At 49.8% G+C, this 16,007-nt stretch overlaps 1 protein-coding gene across 1 annotated transcript in view; it reads right to left on the reverse strand.

Annotated features, from left to right (window-relative positions):
• Positions 1-358: 358 nt before the first annotated feature.
• CDK12 (cyclin dependent kinase 12) overlaps positions 359-16,007 on the reverse strand; it is a 17,778-nt gene continuing 2,129 nt past the window's right edge. Inside the window, exons 3-15 of the mRNA XM_029958658.1 lie at positions 15,743-16,005; positions 12,347-12,523; positions 11,254-11,393; positions 10,514-10,684; positions 9,546-9,735; positions 9,003-9,059; positions 8,424-8,525; positions 6,932-7,009; positions 6,085-6,201; positions 5,287-5,418; positions 4,092-4,306; positions 1,562-2,014; positions 359-861 (exon numbers count right to left, since the gene is read on the reverse strand). Coding sequence (XP_029814518.1) covers positions 830-861; positions 1,562-2,014; positions 4,092-4,306; positions 5,287-5,418; positions 6,085-6,201; positions 6,932-7,009; positions 8,424-8,525; positions 9,003-9,059; positions 9,546-9,735; positions 10,514-10,684; positions 11,254-11,393; positions 12,347-12,523; positions 15,743-16,005 — 2,127 coding nt within the window. The 3' untranslated portion in view covers positions 359-829. The remainder of the gene's footprint in view (positions 862-1,561; positions 2,015-4,091; positions 4,307-5,286; positions 5,419-6,084; positions 6,202-6,931; positions 7,010-8,423; positions 8,526-9,002; positions 9,060-9,545; positions 9,736-10,513; positions 10,685-11,253; positions 11,394-12,346; positions 12,524-15,742; positions 16,006-16,007) is intronic.

The following is a 16,007-nucleotide window of genomic DNA, read 5'->3' on the forward strand; positions in this document are numbered from 1 at the left end:
CCCTCCTGGCAAGAACAAAGCTCCATCAGGCCCCGGTCCCCCCCAGCTCTCACTGCTCTGGCACAGCCCCTGAGGCAGAGGGAGCACAAATGGGCCTGTCTGGGAGGTGGGAGAGGGGAGCAGAGCCCTGACCCTCCCCTGAGGCAGTGCCACACGTGTGAGTGACACCACAGGTGACACCACAGAGGGGAGGACGTGGCTCCCCAAGGAACACGACCTGCTCCGTTCCCAAAACCAGCCCTGACTCCTCTCTGGAGCAACACACCTGAGCTGCCTCCTGCCCCTCACCCACAGGTGAAGGAATTACAGAGGCCACGGACACCTTGTTGGAATCACATCCTCAAATCACTGGCAAAACTGGTTATTAAAAAGGTCAAACTTTATTGTGAAAACCAGTAGTCTTCCAGGACCACCCCTCCACCCGTATCCATCAGTCCACTTTGAAAACTAGATTGTATTGAAATCCAGGAGGAAAAAAAAAAAACAAAACAAAAGAAAAAAAAAAAAACCCAACAAACAATCTTCAGGTAAATTTGTAAAGCCAAGCTGATTTGGGGACAGCAATTCATTCCAAAAGAGTTATCAACAGAGAACAACGGCATGGAATTCCATCTGCTCTACAGTAACCTAGTTATCTTCCAGGACTAGGGCAACAACAACAGAAAAAAAAAAAATAAAAATAAAAAAAATAAAAAGCACGATCACAACTGGCTCGTGGTGGGCGGGTGTTGAAGGCACGAGAACACAGCACGTTCAGCTACATTGCAGGAGGTGGGATCGGGCCAAAACAGGCTCCCCGGAGAGTCTGAGACAAACCCAGGAGGCGCTTCTACAACTGGGTGAGGTCGTCACAGGCTGTGGCTAATAAATTCAGAAAATCAACAGAAACAAGAGACATGGAGAATCATTTACACTCACCTTTGGCAAGGAAATCCGAGACTTCAGCGACACAACTGCTGCTCTTAAACTCTCTCACTATGAGAAGCTGGATTTCGGGGCTTCAAAACTGACCTGGTTTTATCTCACAACTGCCACTTATCCCTCTCCCTTCAGCACTCACCAGCTTTTCAGTTCCTTTAAAAATCATCTCTGCGTGTTTATTTATTTGTTTTTATTCTCGACAGGGCAGGAAGGGCACGGTGAAAAACACTTGGGGCGATCAATAAGATGGGAAAACCCACAGAGATTCCTGTGCAAAAAAAAGCCCCTCCCTGGATGTGCCAACTGCTGGCTGGGCAGGGGTTGAGAAGAACCAACCCTCCAGACTTCCCTTTCATTTTTGGGCAAACCCCCAAACCTTTAATTAATCTTCACTGACCCATTCACAGTGGAGCACTAAAGGATTTTAGAGTGAATGTTTGCAGTTCAAACCTCCTGAGCAGCCCAGCACTCACCGCAGGGAGGGGGGCACTTTGAAACCTGAGGTCTGAGCACATTCTACCCATCCCCTTCCCTCCTCCCTCCCCCAACGCTCCAAGCTCTCAATCCTCCTGGAAACAAGACCTATCCCGCTCCCTGGGACGCTCCAACTCCTCAAACACGTGAGGTTTTATTTCTTTACCTGAGCTCTCCTCCGGGTGCCTCGTCGGGGTTTTCCGGGGCGCCCGCTGCTCGCTGCTCTTCTCCCCGTTGCTCTCCTCCAGGGACGGGATCCCGGGCTCCTGGCTCTTCATGAGCTGACTCAGCAGAACCGCCAGCACGTTCTGCATGTCTCCCTGAGCGCTGGCTGCGTCCGGAGTCTGCTGCTCCTCCGGCACCTCCGGAGGGGGCTCCTCTATGGCTTCCTCTGGCGGCGCCGCCGGCGGCTCGTGGTGCTCGTGGTGCTGCGCCGTGGCCTCGGTCAGCGCCGTGATGGACTGGTTGAGGGCCTCCAGCTGCTGCTGCATCTCGGGGTTCGAGTGCACGTTCAGGAGCTGGGCCATCTGCGGCACGCTCAGGTCGGTCTGGCTCTGCAGCAGGTTCAGGAGCACGGCCAGCTCGCTCTGGTTCAGCTGCTGCGTGATGTCCCCGAGGCCTGCGGGACACCCCGGGAGGGGACGAGAGGGGAGCGTCACTGCCGGGGGGGCTTTGGGGTCCTGGCACTGCTTGTGGAAATGGACACCCCTTCCCCGTGTCCCACAGCAGTGAGCAGCCCTTTCCCACGTCCCACAGCCATGATCCACATCCCACAGCAAGGAATCCTCCTTCCACACATCCCACAGCCATAATCCACATCCCACAGCAAGGAATCCTCCTTCCACACATCCCACAGCCATGATCCACATCCCACAGCAAGGAATCCTCCTTCCACACATCCCACAGCCCTTCCCCACGTCCCACAGCAAGGAATCCTCCTTCCACATATCCCACAGCCCTTCCCCACATCCCACAGCCATGATCTGCATCCCACAGCAAGGAATCCTCCTTCCACACATCCCACAGCCCTTCTCCATGTCCCACAGCCATGATCCACATCCTAAAGTAAGGAATCCTCCTTCCACACATCCCACAGCCCTTCCCCACGTCCCACAGCCATGATCTGCATCCCACAGCAAGGAATCCTCCTTCCACACACCCCACAGCACTGAACATCCCTTCTCTGTGTCCCACAGCCAGGAACATCCCTTCTCTACATCCCCATGGCACTGAACACCCCTTTCTCCACATCCCCAGTCTGGGGCAAGGCAGGGAAACTCCAGGAGGGTTTCAGGATATCCTGCTGGGATTCCCACGGCACGGCAGCAGCACCCCGTGGTGCTGGGCACACACTGCACCCACAGAGCTGCTGCTGCCTCACTGCCCCTTGACCTCCCAAACACCACTGCACACGGGGCTGCTGCCAAAACCCAGCTCAGCTGAGCCAAACCTCCCCATTCCTGGGTTTGGGAAGCCAGGGCATCCCAAGGATGCCATGTTGATGAGGATGGAAGCCCCAAACCCACGACAGGGCAAGCACAGCAGCTCAGCCCCTCCCCATGTCCCCATGGATCAGTCACCCCCTCCTGCCCTGGGAAGCAGGTTTCCCAGGATGGAGCCAAGCTGCAGTTTGGGATGCAGGAAGGGTGTGTTCAGTGACACAGCAGCAGGAATTAGGTCAAGCAGAAGGCAATTCCTGGCCTGGGATCACAGGGCTCTGTCCTGACCTGCAAGGATCCAGGTTATCCTAAAATACATCCCTGGAGTGGCACCACCTCCCTCTGCAGCCCACTGGAGTGACAAGTGACAAGGGTGCCCCTTCACACTGACACTGATGTTGGAACTTTTTGGGAATAAGGATGCCAGGGTTTGGTTTTAGAAGCTTAAACTGGAGCTCCTCTTGCTGGTGGGGGACGAGGAACGTGACACTCTTTTCCCAGCTGTTTGTTAATCCAAGCACCACCTTTTGTCCATCTGCCATGTTTCACTGAACACATGGATTGTGCATTCCCTGGAGCAAGAACTGTCTTCCTCATTACTTGTCAGCACAGCACTGGACACAAAGGAAGCTTTAGCCCCCGTATCTGGGTTTTTATAAGGCTTCCACAAACAATCAGGGCAGCTTTGTGTAACTCCACATTCCCAGGAATCAAAATACCTTCCCCTCCAACTATTTTCTAGGCACAGGAAGGTTGGTCACGGGTTGGTCACAGTGCACAAGTTCTGGTCCTGCAAGTCTTGATGACCTTTTCTGCAATTAAGTGTGATAATGTACATTTTTGCATATACCCCACACCTAATCTTTACATAATTTGATCAACAAGATCAAACTTCAGCTCCTGGATGGGGCTGCACCTTTCAGCCTATGATCTGTTCCTTCCCTGGTTTAAGTGACTCAGTGACTCCTTTCATCATTCAGCCTCTTTTAGAAACTAATAACACAGCTCAGAACAAATTCACACTCGGCTCATCAGTGACTTCTGAAAACCAGACAGAACCCTGTGTGCCTCCACAGCAGAGAGAGGGAAGAAAAAAAAAAGGGGAATAAAAGAAACGAGGACAGGGAGAGTCTGGAATGCCCTTTCTGCAGAAACAGAGGTGAAAGAACCAGACAGGCTCGAAAACCAGACACAAACCTCCCACACCCAGGGAGGGAACACACCGAGAGCCTTTTCCAGAGCAAAGTGGGCACTGACCTACTGCATCTGCAGCCCCAGGCTCTGCTTTGAGCTGGGCAGGCTGGGGGGGCACAGGACTGCTGTTGTTTTTCACAGTGTCTGTGCTTGTAACAGAGGTAGTTTCTTTCCGAGAAACTTTTGCCACCGGAGGCTCCTCCACGGCCATCCCGCTCTGCCGCTGCCGCCGGCGCTTCTTGCTCCACAGCTCGTGGCAATCCTGCCAGTGGGGGAGGCTGCAAGGCAACACTGGGCAGTGAGAAACGTGCCTGGGAAACCAGGGGAATGCCCAAAACCCCACAGGAAAAGGTTGTTAGAGCCCCAAGAGAAGCGCGGGGGATGTGCTTCCAGAGAAGCTGCGGCTGCCTCGCCCCTGGGAGTGTCCAAGGCCAGGTTGGACCTGGTTGGAACACTTGAACTCCTGTTCTTGGCAGTGCTCAAGGCCAGGCTGGGCACGGTTGGACCTGGCCTAGTGGAAGGTGGACCTGGCCTAGTGGAAGGTGGCCCTGCCCATGGCAGGGGGTTGGAATTGCATGGACTTAAAGCTCCCTCCCAACCCAACCCATTCCATGATTCTACGTTCCCCTGACTGCAGCCAAACCAAGAAGGGGCAAGTCCTGGAAACAGGAAAGGCAGCCTAATTACAGGGAAATAATTTAATTTGCACTGGGATCTCATCCCTGAGTGGCCTGGGATCTCACACAAACCCCAGTGAGGGCAAGTCCACCAAGCTCTGAGGGTTTGGGGGATTTAAGGAAGGCCCTGCCTTGAGGAACTCTGAAGGAAACAGGAATTTTGTGGCTGTACTTGCACACAAATCTGCCAGAGTTTTATCATCTGCTTGACTGGAGTGGGAGGAAATTGCTACAGTGTGACACTGCTCAACTCTTCCACTCAATTAACACACAGCCTTAATGAGGCCTGACTGGTTCTCCATGGCACAGAGACAGGGATGTGCTACAACCCACTCTTGCACAACTTCCAACAGTTTTAGAGCATCTCACAAGCATTAAACTGGGCTTTATAAAACCAGCCTGTTATCAGGCAGAAATCTAACAGCACAGGAAGAGTGACTTGCTCAACCACAAGACAAAACGCCAGGGCAGAGTAGAGAAAAGAGCCCAGAAATCATAATTTTGACTGAAAAAATCCCTCCAGCAGGGAGGGTCTCCTGCCCTCCAGCAGAGAGCCCATGGCTGTGGCAGCTGGGACTTACTCTGGAGGTGCCATTTTGCTGAGGTCAACGTCCTTCAGGAAGTCACTGTGCAGGGCCTGCTCTGCTGTGCAGCGTTTGCCAGGGTCCAGAGTCAGCATGTGGTCCAGCAGGTCCAGAGCAGACGAGGGAATGCTGGGGAGAGAGTGGGAAACACAGAGGAGTCAAGGGGGAACACGTGGAGAAGCCACTTCCAGAGAGAGACCCCTCAGGCCTGAGAGGAATCCACACAGCCAAAGTTTATTCCTCATGATGCAGCAGCTTGGGCTGTGTCAGGGAGGGTCAGGTTGGATCTCAGGGAAAGGTTCTTCCCCCAGAGGGTGGTTGGCACTGAACAGGCTCCCCAGGGCAGTGGGCATGGTCCCAAGGCTGCCAGAGCTCAGGGAGTGCTTGGACAATGCTCTGGGGACAGGGGGGGATTGTTGGGGTGTCCTGGGCAGGACCAGGAGTTGGATTGGATGATCCTTGGGGGTCTCTTCCAGCTCAGGATATTCCACGATATTTTCACTTTAATTTTTGCCATTTATGAAAAGCAACTGGGTTACAAATCCCACAGGGTTATCCCACAATTAGACTCTCCCCCAGAGAACATTTCCCTGAAGTCAGACCATGAGGATACCCCACTGCCAAGGGTGTTCCCACAGGGAATCCCTCCGAAGGCACTTGAGCCACATCAGGTGCTGAGGGAGGGCACAGTGACCCCATCCCAGCCTTCCCCAGGGGGGGAAAGAAGCTCCACAAACCACATCCAGAGGAGAAGAGGGGAGTCACAGAGGCCATGACCCCCCCCAGGCCACTCACAAGGAGAACTCCTCGCGCAGGCGCCGGCGGTATTGCTTCTTGGGCTTCATAGTGTTGAAGTAGGGCAGCTTGATCACATCTGGCCACACAGCTGGGCAGGGGCTCCCACAGAGCCGGCTGGGAGGCAGGAGAGCAGGGTCAGGCAGGTGGCACACAGGGGAAGGAGCCCCCAACCCCAGAGAAAAGCTCCTTCCTGAGCAACTCACTGCAGCAATGACCAAGGGCTGGGCACACCTCGGTGGGGTGTTAAGGAAGGAGGTATCAGGAAGAGGGGAATGCTGAGCTTGAGCTCATAAACCACCCACACAGTGAATTTTTCTTTTTCTTACTGTAAATGTTAACACTTTTAAAATTTCTTACTTTAAATTTTAAAGATTTTACTAACTTTTATTATCTTTACCATACAGGTGGGGAGGCCCTGGCACAGGTTGCCCAGAGAAGCTGTGGCTGCCCCTGGATCCCTGGAAGTGTCCAAGGCCAGGTTGGATGGGGTTTGGAGCAACCTGGGCTAGTGGAAGGTGTCCCTGCCCGTGGCAGGGGGTGGGACTGGATGAGATTTAAGGCCCCTCCCAACACAAACCAGTCTGTGATTCTAATTTTCAGCGTGAGATGTAATTTAGGTTCATGATTTTTGTACTCAGCTCACAGTGGGCACATAAATGAAAAGCCACACACACACCTGATGGGGGTGTGGACACCTGACTATTCCCACTTGCAGTTCCAGGCATTTCTGGCCCTGTTTTGCAGGCAGGGGGAGAGAACAAGGGCTCCTCTAACACACGGCCTGTGTGCACGAGCAGCTCCTGCAAGTGCCTCCTCTCATAGACATGCATGTGCAACGCTTTACCTGATTAATTCAAGCTGAGCCAGTTCCAGATTGGCTTGAAAAATAGGCTTCTTTGTAAACAGTTCCCCGAGGATACAGCTGGAAAGAGGAAAAGCAGGAGGTCACGACAGCAAACCCTTGGGAGGGGCGTTTGAACAGCGCCGGGTTTCTGCTTTGCCCGAGGAGGGTGATTTGCATCAGGGCTTGTAGTTGAGCACTGACAGACTGACCTGTGTGTACAGAACCCCCGTGCTGGGCTCCTGGGGAATCACCTCCCTGCAAGGGGCTGCTTAATGCAGGAAGCCCTTGACGTGTTAACTCTTTGCAGGGAAAGGGGGATGTGTCCATGTGACAAGGAAAGAGAGCCAGGGATCTTGTTTCCTGCAGGTTCAGCTTTCAAACCTCACTGTGCTGCCCCAAACCATCCTCAGCTGCCCCAACCTGTGTGTCCTGGGACATGGACTTGTGTGGACACACAGCTGGGAAAGAGGAGGAGGAGGGAGGGCACAGCTCTGACCCCTTCAGGCCTCGACATCCCTCAAGCCACCAGGAATCAGTGCCAGGAGCAGCTGAGGGGGACACAGACCTCTGGCTGCTGGGACAGGGACAACCCCTCTCATGGCACAGGGCACTGAGCAGCAACTGGACCTCACTGCCAGAATTCCCAGCAGGAATCAGGATTAATTGCTGGCTTTCACAACCCTCTGTTTGTGTTCTAAGCTCTGCTGAAGTTCAGCTGTGAATACCCCAATGGGAAGTGTTCCTATTTTGGGCAATCCAGCCCCACCAAAAAATTATATATATATATAAAAAATATATATATAGAATATATCTACGTAAAATATAGTATAAAGAAAATAATATACATATATAAAATATATTATATATAAATAATACAATAATATAAATATATTATTAATATAAAATACACATTATATTATTAAAAATCATATAATAATATAAATACATATAATATAATACATTAATATATAAGAATATAAATATATATAATATATATAAAGACATGAAATTACAAGAATTTAAGATATAGAATAAATATAAAATATATGATATCTACAGTATAATATTATATAAAAATATAGTATATATAATAAATATATATTCTATAATATACATATCAAAATATATTATAATATATTATAGATAATTCTATAATAAATATTATATAATATAATATATACTTGTATAATATATAATTTAATATATAATTTAAATATAGTATTTTAAATACAAACATATACCATTAATAATAGTAGTATACACTTAAATTTTATTATTATTATTCTTAATAATAAATTTAAATCTAGTTTAAATATTTTTAAATATTTTTAATGTGAATATAAAACATTTTACATTTAAAACAGTATTTTTAAAACTTTTTTTTTTTTATCAGAACCCTGTGCATGGCTGGGACAGATCCAGCTGCAGGAAGGAGCTCAGATTCCACGGGAATTGCTCCCGAGCTGCTGCCCAGAGCCAAGAGGTCACTCACCCACAGCTCCACACGTCGATGGCAGGGGTGTAACGCTCCTCCCCCAGCAGCAGCTCCGGGGGTCGGTACCACAAGGTGATCACTTTGTTGGTGTAGGGCCGGCTGGAAGGCAAAGCACAAACAGAAACTGATGGCAGGAGCCACAAACCCCTTCAAACCCGTTTGTTTTCACTGCCCAGCTGCAGAGCTCAGCAGCAGCAGGGGCACTGCAGGTGCCTCCACTGCCCTGAGTTAAGGGAAGAGGAGGTACCACAGGTTTTACAGGGCTCAGGACTCCAGTTGGGAGGTACCCAAGACTGAATTCCTGCCCCTCAGGAGGCTGGATGTGCTGCCATCACTGAGCAGTGGCTGATCTGGGAGCTAAACAAGCTCCAGGGCAAACAGAAAAGATGTTTTGGCTCCTCATCATCTGGTTTGACAATGAGAAGTTATCAATGGCTGCCAGGAGCGTGTTTGTCCAACAGCTGGAGCTGGATGATACACTGGGAATCATTTCTCAGAATTCCAAGCGCAGGGACCCCGTGGATGTCCAGGAGAGAGGAGCCCACCCCAGCTGTGTCCATCCTGTCCCCTCCTCACCTCTCCTCCGAGCTGTAGAGTCGGGCGAGTCCAAAATCTGCGAGTTTGATTTGCCCACTGGAAGAGACAAAAAAACAGGCCCTGGTTGGAATCCCAGCAGGAGTCAAGCAGACAAATCACAGAACCCACTGAGCTGGAAGGGACCCAGCAGGACCAGAGCCCTGCTCCTGGTTAAACCCCAGTCCAAGAGCAAGGAAACCCCCCATGGAGCAGAAAGGCCTCCCAGAGCCATATCTGCAGGAACCACTGCTGGATATGCCAGTCTGAGTTTCCCAGATCAGATTTAATGCTTCAAAGAAATGTAAAAAAAAAAATAAAAAAAAAAAAGGCAATAATTCAGTGTCATCTCTACCACAAACCCTTCCCACTGGGCCAATATCCCAGAGGAATTCTTGAGGTGGATATCCAGCCATGGAGTTGGAACTATGGACAGGATTATCCCACACCTCCTGCCCCCGAGCACAGCCAAGGTGAGGACAATGTGTCCTCTCAGGGAGAGCACAGGGAAGAGCTTGGAGAGAGGTGGATCCACCCCCAGGTTACCTGTTGTTCAGTAAGATGTTGGAGCACTTAATGTCTCGATGAAGGAAGTTCTTTTTGTGACAATAGTCCAGACCCTCCATTAACTGTTTCATGAAAGACTTGATATGGTCCTCTGAGAAATGTACCAAGCCAGATTCTAGCAGCCCCATTAGGTCATGGTCCATGTACTCAAACACAAGGTAAAAGGCACCTGGGATAGGAAACAAAGAAATGATTGAAGAGCAGAGACACAAAAAAAGGAGGAACAAAAGTAGATTCAGTTGTTGAAATAGTCTTTTCTGTGCACTGTTGTCTTTAACAGTCTTGGGATGTTTAGGGCTTAAAGGTCCTACGTGATTTTTTTTTCCCCCTAAGGGGTTAAAAAACAACCCCAAAACAACTAAGTAGCCCCTCCAAGCTGACATCTGAAATTAAATGTGCACTCCAAATAAATTCCTCTGAAATCCTGGCCACGTTTACCCACCTGCTTTGGTTATTTCCCTTCAGGAGAGTTTGTTGAGGAGATCACCGCTATGCATGGTTTGAACTCATGTTTGTGTTGCTCCCTTCTCTCTCATGGAAGAGAAGGTCCCAAACAAGAGCCAGTGGGATTATAAAACACCCTCCTTCCACGGTGATGGAGGACACAAGACTTTTCACACTGTTGATAAGTTGTTGCCACTAATCAGTGTTAGAAGTGACCCTGTAAAGGCCTTTTTTTGTTAAAGCCTGTTCATCTGTGACTCTGCAGGAATGAAGTCATCCCTCTAGTGCAACAACTCACTGTAACTGGGATCTATCCTTTGAGGAAAGGCCGAGCCCAGCTGCCAAACTCCCTGGAACTGCTTATAAAGGAGGAACACAAAAAAACCAAAAAAAAAAAAACCCAAAGCCACTCCAGAGTTCAGATTTTGAGTTTTGCACTTAAACCAACGGGTTGCACCACGTCTGTGGCTGCTGGAAAACCCCCACCTGGAGCAACCAGGTACCTTTGTCCTTCTTGAAATCCAGTGCATCTTGTTTGTCCGTGACGATCTCCTTCATGTTGACGACGCTGCGGTGGATGAGCTGCCGCAGGATTTTGATCTCCCGGATGGCCGTGATGGGAAATCCCTCCTTCTCGTTGTCCAGGCGCACCTTCTTCAGGGCCACCAGCTCACCTGCCAAGGCACACCTGGCTCACGCCCTGCCCTCCTCACCAGCCCTCCCCGGGGCTCCAGGGAAGGAGCCACGAGCACCAACACCCACCAAGGGCGGTGGAGGCAGCTTTGGTTACCCCCCTAAATCCAGTTAAATTGCTCTGCCAGGAGTTATCACGCTTGGACTGGTGACACCTGTGCTCCTCCTAAGCTGCTCCAGCAGGAAGTCACACAGGGGAACACACATTTACCCCGGAATTTCCCACTATTCTCTGCTACAATCAAGTCTGACACAGGCCCACCTAAAAGGCAGAGGTTTAATTGGCACCTGTGGCTGCCACAACCACCTGAGCAGGGGTCAAACCACACACCCAGGGCACAGGATCTCACAGGCAGAGTGGGAAGCTGGGCACTAACTCAGGATTTCAGAGCTCCTGTTCTTCCAGCCCCCTGGAAGTGCCTATTCCAGGAGCCATTTCTAGTTCTACAGGTATTGGTCACCAACCAGTCACACCGTGGCTGTTGAGCACACCCACAGCAACACGGGCTTCCAAAGGTGGAATTCACCTGCAGCCACTCTCCAGCCTTACCTGTGTCCTTGTCCTTGGCTTTGTAGACCTGCCCATAGGTCCCCTCTCCGATAATCCCAATGATGTCAAACTTGTCCACACAGCGCTTCCCCCAGTCGCTTTCCGTCTGTCTCCTCTCCCCATACCGAGGACAACAGATTCTGGGAGAGGGAACAGGCCTGTGAGACACCCCAGTGCCACCCCAGTGCCACCTGCCTGACTGCTGAACTGACCCCCAAACCCCAAAGGCAAAGCTCAGCAATGCTGGCTTTGCACTCCCAAGAATTGGAATGTTTGGGACGGTTCGATGAATTCTGCTGTACAATCCCAACTACTCCAGGCACTGCTGTGCAGGAATATTATCCTGGAGAGCATTATTATGCTACAGTAGGACAGAAATTAATGTTTGGGCTATTTCACAAGATGCTGGATATTTGATTTTTATTTCTAAGGCAGTGTAATGCTCTGTACAGAACACTAAGAGAGTCTGCTGCCTCAACAACTGCTTGAACTTTGTTATCAGGGGAAGTTCTCTGTGCCTGGAACACGGAATCATGGAATTGTGGAATGGTTTGGATTGGAAAGGGCCTTTAAAAGCCCATCCAGTCCCACCCCCTGCCATGGGCAGGGACACCTTCCACCAGCCCAGGTTGCTCCAAGCCCTGTCCAACCTGGCCTTGGGCACTTCCAGGGATCCAGGGGCAGCCCCAGCTTCTCTGGGCAACCTGTGCCAGGGCAGTTCCATCATCAACACTTCAATCATGAAATGCATCAAGAAAACCTGGACATCTCCTATCTGGAATGATCAACTCCTAAAGTCACCATGAGCTTTACACAGGGGTGCTCACAAGGAGGTTTTTTAGGGCTGTGGGCACGGCTGAATTAAAGATTAAAGAGCTTTTGGGGTAGATGTGGCTGGAGATTGAACATGGCACACTCCAGCAACTTCTACCACTAATCCTCAAATAAATGAGGGTCCAAATACGAAACAACCCACAGGAAATGGTGTTTATACAAGAAAACACAGAAATAGGAACTTGTCTCCTCCCCATTTCACTTCCCTCAATAAAGAGCTCTCACACACACAAAAAAAACCCAACAAAGCCAGGCTTACTTTGGTCTCTTTTTGAAGGGTTGCTGAGGTGGTGTGGCTGCCTTTGGTTCTGGGGAGTCGGGAGGAGATGGGTCCCCCCCGGGGAGCTCCGGGGGGAGCGGGAGGTCCGTGAGTAAGTGGCGTGGTCTCTGCTCTCTGTCCTTCTTCACAGGTTTCGGAGGAAGAATCTCCTTTGGACTAAACTCCGGAAAGTTAATACAACACAGGAGTCAGACTCAACCCAGGGGAAAAAGCTGCTGCAGGACAACAGCTCTGCTTGACAACCAGAAGTGTCAGAATTAGCACGGGCCAAGTATAAAATAAAACAGCTTTAAAATTCCGAGTGCCCGTGCAACAGGAGAGAAAAGTGTGAGAGCTGAACATGGCACTAAATAAACACACAGGTCTGCACTGGGACTTGCTCCATCTGCACAAATCAGTAATCATTTGGAGCTTCCTATAAGACAGCTCAGAGCATCAGACAGAACCCACTTTCTGACCTTTACTTCCCCTATTTACTTCACTTATCATCACGAAATTAAATGCATGACTTGGTAAAGACTGTCAGAAATACAGACCCAGAGCTAAACCTCTCTCCATGAGCAACTTTTAACTTCACACCAAGGACTGAAATGTGGCTTTAACTCCTGAATGCTGCTGAGACACCAAGAGTTGATTTTTTTAAATCCAGTTCCCAGTGGCATCAGGAGTTTGGTTCAGACTGGCAAGAGTCACGTGAGCAGAAAGAACCCACTTTGTCTCTCGTGTCCTCAGCAAGGAGAATTCCTGGGTTTGAACAGTCAGGAATTCTCTGCTTCACCATAAAAAGATGAAGAGATCCAAACAACCTTCCCAGGTGTGTTTTTAGGGCAGGAGCAGGTTTGGTGTTTGTCAGCACCATCAGCTCTGACACTTCAGCACAGATGAACTGATGGAAGTAGGTCATTTTCCCAATTATTTTATTAGACTCTGCCTAATCTGCATGACAATCTCTTGTGAAACCAAGTTAAGGAAGGAGGAAGACAAGAAACACCTGAAGTGGGAGAGTTGGACAGGCTAAAACTCACCCCCAGTGACCCTGAGGAGCAGAATAACAGTATTTAAATATCTATAGAAGAAATAATGGAATTGTTTAACTGGAAAAGCCCTCTAAGATCAAGTCAAACCATCAACACTGTCACACTCACCACCAAACCACGTCTCAAAGGCTCAGCCTTTTTCCAGACACCCCTCAAAAGCCACTTCTTTCCAAGACCTTGGTGGGTGAAGGTGTGTCCGTAGGGTCAACCTGCAGTGCCTGGCCTTTCAGGAGGCCCCTTCTCCCCAAAAATTCCCATTCTTTTGCCATTATCCATGCTCAGTTTCCTACTTGCAGGCCAGCACTGGGTCACTGGAAGTTCAGTTGCCCCAGAACATCTCTGAGAGCCAGAAAACCAAACAGACCCTTCGGAGCTGCCCGAGCACAGGAATTAGAAAGGGTGAGCACAGACAGGCTAACAAAGACTCCTTGGAGTTCCTTTCTCCCCTAAAACAGCAGGGATGCCAACCCTAAAAAGGCAGCACTGCCAGCAGCTGGATCTGTGCTTGTAGCCAGGCTGGTGCTGTGATCACTCAGCCAGATGTTCCCAGGGAGCTACTCAAGCTCTGCCCCTTTGGAGCACGACACCAAACCCACACAGAGTTTGTGCCACTTCCTCCCAAACAGCTTTTCCTGCTCTCCTGGTGAATCCCCTGGACTTACTGTGAGGTCTGAAAGCATTGCAGGAGGTTCTAAGTCTGGAGAGGTTAAAGAGCCTCTAATTGAACGAGGTGCTTTTTGTGCCTGGACACTTCCAAGCCCTTTTCCAACCCTGTGCTCGGGGCTGGAACATTCCCCAGGCTCAGCAAGGACAACAAAAAGTCCAGCTCAGAAAGTTTTGCCTGTAAATAGGAAGGCAGTTGGTTAAGGGGGAGATTCTGCCCAGCTGGGGCCACATGGAACTGCCACCAGACTCAGCAAAATGAGTAGGATTTCCCACCCTTTATTTGGGAAAAAGTCACATAAAGCCACTTACTGAGCTTTGCTCTATCACCCCCAGCCCTGAGGTCAGGGATAAAACAAAACTAAGCCACACCTGGGTGGTAAAAAAGAGCTCTGGGTGTAAGGGGCTAAAAAAACCCAAAACACCACAATAGAGATTTGCAGGACAACTTCTGGGTTTGGAAATGAGGGAACGGAGCAGCAGGATTTGCTCTGACTGGCATTTGGGTTGGGAAAATCTGCTCAAAGCTCTTGCTGATCACAGAGACATTTAAACTCAGTTGCTGAACAACATCACACAGCTCAGGGAGGGCAACAACCACATGGGAGCCTCCTGTTTAGGTTGGTGGCAGAGAGAACATTTCCCTGGTTGGCATCAACGCCAGGATAACCCATGAAAATCAATTCAGTAATCAGAATATGGAACACAAGGAGTTCACTTCACCACAGGGTGATTTTGGATCCAGTCAGAAGCTGACTGCCCAAAACCAAGCTGGGAATATACAGAAGTTTTTAGGGAACTAAGTCAAGTAGGAAAAAGAATAAATACATATCACTTATGACCTGGAGTTAACAGCACTACAACACACCAACAGCTAGAAGGGAGAGAAAGAAAATATAAATATCTGGGTTTCTTCTTTTCCATCTCCATTTTGGTTATTCTGCTCCTTTCCCCTTTTCCTCCCACCAAAAATAAAAGCCCCACAACGAGGTTTTCCAGACGAGTCCATCACAGAAGCCACGACCACCCCCAGCCCAGCCAGAGCTCCAGTTCCAGGACAGAGCCAAGTCTGCATGTTTTGATCAGGAATTACAGGGAATCAAGTTGAAGTAGGTGTAGTTTCACTCATTTTTAAATAATACCTACTTCTCAAGCAATAATGTATTAATGACTCAATAATTAAGACAATGCTTAAGTTCAACCAGTGCTGGTTTTACCCATGGGCATGACCTGCATGGTTGGTGAAATGGGAACAGAAAAAGCTCTGGTTTGTGTCCCTGGATTGGAAGTGTTGAGCTCTTCCCTGTTCCTTAAGTATAAGTTTTGGAGGAATTAAACAAAAAACCCAACGATTTTAAAAAGTGAGTCTGTGCAAACAGCTGCAACACAAAGAGGTGCAAAAATCCCAGAGCCACGTTCCATTCCTGCAGTAAACATGACCAAAGAGGGGAAACCTTTACTAAGCAGCAGCCAAACTCCTGTTTCCCACAGGGATAAGAGGTAACTACCTGCGTGGGATCACCAAACTCTCCACAGAAACCCACCTGGAGTGGCCCTGGGATAACACACCTATCCCAGAGACAGCTGTACCCTGCAGGGGAAGCTCCCAGCTGCCAAACTCCCCTCAAACCCCTCGTTATTTCAATGCAAAGGGGATGTTCTGGCGTGACCTTACCTATCCAAGTCATCTTCCCCAACTAAAATAGGGGGCAGCGGAAGCGGAGGCAAGGTGGAAGTTTTCAGGTGTGGGATAGCAGCCGTCACAGACACTTGGGTTTTTGTAGCCACCTGCACAGAGGACTGGGAGTTCACCTGAGAGGATAAAGTAGACGTCCTTGGGTGGGAGGAGGATGGCAAAGACGTTGGGGCTGGAGGAGGGGCCTGGACAGGAGTCACTTGGGCTGGAGGCAAAGGCGGGACGGCGGGAGACGGAGGCAAAG

Source organism: Manacus vitellinus, unplaced genomic scaffold (genome assembly GCF_001715985.3).
Source record: "Manacus vitellinus isolate BGI_N305 unplaced genomic scaffold, ASM171598v3 scaffold_168_pilon, whole genome shotgun sequence".
In the NCBI taxonomy this organism is placed as follows: domain Eukaryota; kingdom Metazoa; phylum Chordata; class Aves; order Passeriformes; family Pipridae; genus Manacus; species Manacus vitellinus.